The following is a 2,630-nucleotide window of genomic DNA, read 5'->3' as shown; positions in this document are numbered from 1 at the left end:
TGCCACTGTGCTGTTGTCATTATTATTATTGATATTATTATTATTATTATTTGCTTTTTGACCAGAGTCCTGCTGTTTGCCGACACTTCATTAAAACCCTCTTCAATGTAACGATGCAATAACCTTGTCAACACTTTTAAATCTATTTCAGAAGTGGAATAAATGCAAAGACACGTCAAATATTGGTTTACATGCCTGCTTAAATCCCCTACCAACTCTTTTTTTCCAGGATGGAAGAAATTGTTGAAAAAAGGTGTTAAACTCAGCGCAAAATCGTCTCGTCTTCAACCCGAAAATGGGGCTCGGTATTTTGTAAATTATGTACAATTGCATAAAAGCGTTTTCAGTAGGCCTATTTATTCACAATTTACAAGATTTTACAACAACAAAAACAAAATTCAAATTACACCGACTGACTCACATGTTTACAAGCATTAAAACTGGAAATCAATTTAAATTGCAGCCTAGAAACTTTTTTTTAAAACACATCTTCCACACCGCCCTCCATTTATTATACGGTTCCCTCTTTAAACAGGCTTTCAGGATCCCTCAAACACACCGCTGGTGCCTTTTAATTCCACAGAAAAGTCGGAAAAAAATAACCCTCAAAATGCACCAGCCTTCACGGATTATAATTTAAATCGTGTCAAAACTTGGCATGCTCTGTTCCAGAGAGCAAAAGTAAATCGGATGCGCTTTCCTTTAGCTCGGACAGACAGAAATCCATCACTGAAAGAAAATAAAAATAACAATAAAAAAGTTTGTTCAAAGTGATTGCATTTTTATGGCTATAACCGCCTATAATTTACAATTCAGCAGCCTGCGCCCACATCTAAGTTTTTAAATATTTGGTTGTGGTTTGTAGTGCTTATAGTACATTTAAGATTTAAATATGAGTCAGAGGAACCGTCCCGTTTACCGGAGTGGAGCCGCTGCTCTGGTAGTGCTGCGGGTGGAGCACATGCAGTCTGCTATGAACGCTGGAGTCTCCGGCCACCTCTCCGGTCGGCAGATACATGCTGATCATGTCCCGCAGGTCCCCCGTGGGGCACGGCGGCGGCGCGCGCCCGGTGGAAACCGGGGGGCTCACGCTAGGCTCAGATTTCACAAGGGAACCCAAAGTCCCTCCGATCGCCCCGGACACCGGGGAGACACCGGAGCTTTGGTGCTGGTGAGTGTAGCCGGTGATCCCGCCGTAGCCCGGTGGAGACGCGCTCATGTAGCTCTGAGAGTTTGAGATGGGGCTGTAAGATAAGGCACTCATGTCGTACCTGTGCACGGGCTGCGGGTTGTGCGGGTGGTGGTGCGGGTGATGGTGCGGGTGCGGGTGGTGCGGGTGAGCTCCGGTGCCCGGGTGTTGCGTGTACGCCAGCTGCGCCTCCTGCATCATGGCATGCGCCGCCGCCGCCGCCGCCGCCACCTGGCCCGAGTACGTGCCGTTCGCCCAGCCGTTCACGTGCGTGGCGTAGCCCGTATTTACCCCTCCGTGGGCCCCTCCAGGACTCTCCAGCCGCTGCCCGCCGCCCATCCCCACACCTGCAGAGGGGCCGAGGAGCCCACTGGCCAGCGAGTATTTGTCCTTCTTCAGCAGCGTCTTGGTCTTCCTCCGCGGCCGGTACTTGTAGTCCGGGTGTTCCTTCATGTGCATGGCCCGGAGCCGCTTCGCCTCGTCGATGAACGGTCTCTTCTCCGCCTCGGTCATCACCTTCCACTCGGCCCCCAGCCGTTTGCTGATTTCCGAGTTGTGCATCTTGGGATTCTCCTGTGCCATTTTCCTCCGCTGGCCCCGGGACCAGACCATGAAGGCGTTCATGGGTCTTTTGATTCTGTCCTGGGGGACTTTGCCGCCGGCACCCCCGCCTCCTCCTCCAGCGTGTCCCCCCGGGATGGATGGGTTGGTCTGGGGCACCACAGGGGAATGCAAGTCCGTTTCCATCATGATGCTGTACATTCACCTCGTCTTGGTAGGACAACACTTCTCAGTCAAACACACGGAAACATTCAGGCTGGCCCGCGCGCAGCTAAACCTCCGAGCAAGAGAGAGATGAAGAGTGAAAGAAACAGAGAGAGAGAGAGATGAAAAGGTGCTGCAGTCTCACGGTGAAATCCACTCAGAGGTAAACTTGCTCCGCACTTCCCCTTTTCGCCCTTTTCCTGTCATCCGCGAGCGAGAAGAATAGAAAGCGCTTGTTTGAGCTTACTTTGGTGGAAGCTGGACTGGGAAAAGTTACCGGAGCGTGCCTGGGCCGCGCGCTTTGACAGCAGCTAAATGAGCGAGAGACGGCCAATGGAGAGGCTCGAGCACAGACGTGATTTGCATGCAGGGGCTCGAGGTTCTGGTGACGTCGGAGCGCGAGACCTAAAAATTACTCCCTCTGTCATCTGTTTTGTGAGTGATGCTAAAACCGCACAACATGTAATCAGTTTAATTTCCACAATTCTGCTTCAGACAGGCTACAGTGCGGTCTGTGCGCCCTAATATTTTAACATCACTTTGATTTGTTTTCTGTTATATAGAACATATTTGCAGCAAATAAAACTTTAATGATAACGAAATTTGCTGCTAGTAGGCAGTGTTAAAACAAGGATACTTTGGTAAAAATCAAAATAAACATGGCGGCCATTTACAA

General features: G+C 49.9%; 1 protein-coding gene across 1 annotated transcript; it reads right to left on the bottom strand.

Moving 5' to 3' along the window:
- Window positions 1-415: 415 nt before the first annotated feature.
- On the bottom strand, window positions 416-2,096 carry sox1b (SRY-box transcription factor 1b). Its single transcript, XM_041965950.1, has 2 exons — window positions 920-2,096; window positions 416-729 (listed from the first exon to the last, which is right to left on the bottom strand). The coding sequence occupies exons 1-2, from the start codon at window positions 1,949-1,951 to the stop codon at window positions 727-729; spliced, it is 1,035 nt and encodes a 344-aa protein (XP_041821884.1). The 5' UTR covers window positions 1,952-2,096; the 3' UTR covers window positions 416-726.
- Window positions 2,097-2,630: the final 534 nt, after the last annotated feature.

Source organism: Chelmon rostratus, chromosome 24 (genome assembly GCF_017976325.1).
Source record: "Chelmon rostratus isolate fCheRos1 chromosome 24, fCheRos1.pri, whole genome shotgun sequence".
Lineage (NCBI taxonomy): Eukaryota > Metazoa > Chordata > Actinopteri > Chaetodontiformes > Chaetodontidae > Chelmon > Chelmon rostratus.
The sequence above is the reverse complement of the archived record's forward strand: the minus strand, read 5'-3'. Positions and strand labels throughout refer to the sequence as shown.

What these genes read in the sequence shown, in the direction of transcription:
- sox1b (XM_041965950.1), bottom strand. Translation starts at nt 1,951, where the DNA reads ATGTACAGCATCATGATGGAAACGGACTTGCATTCCCCTGTGGTGCCC.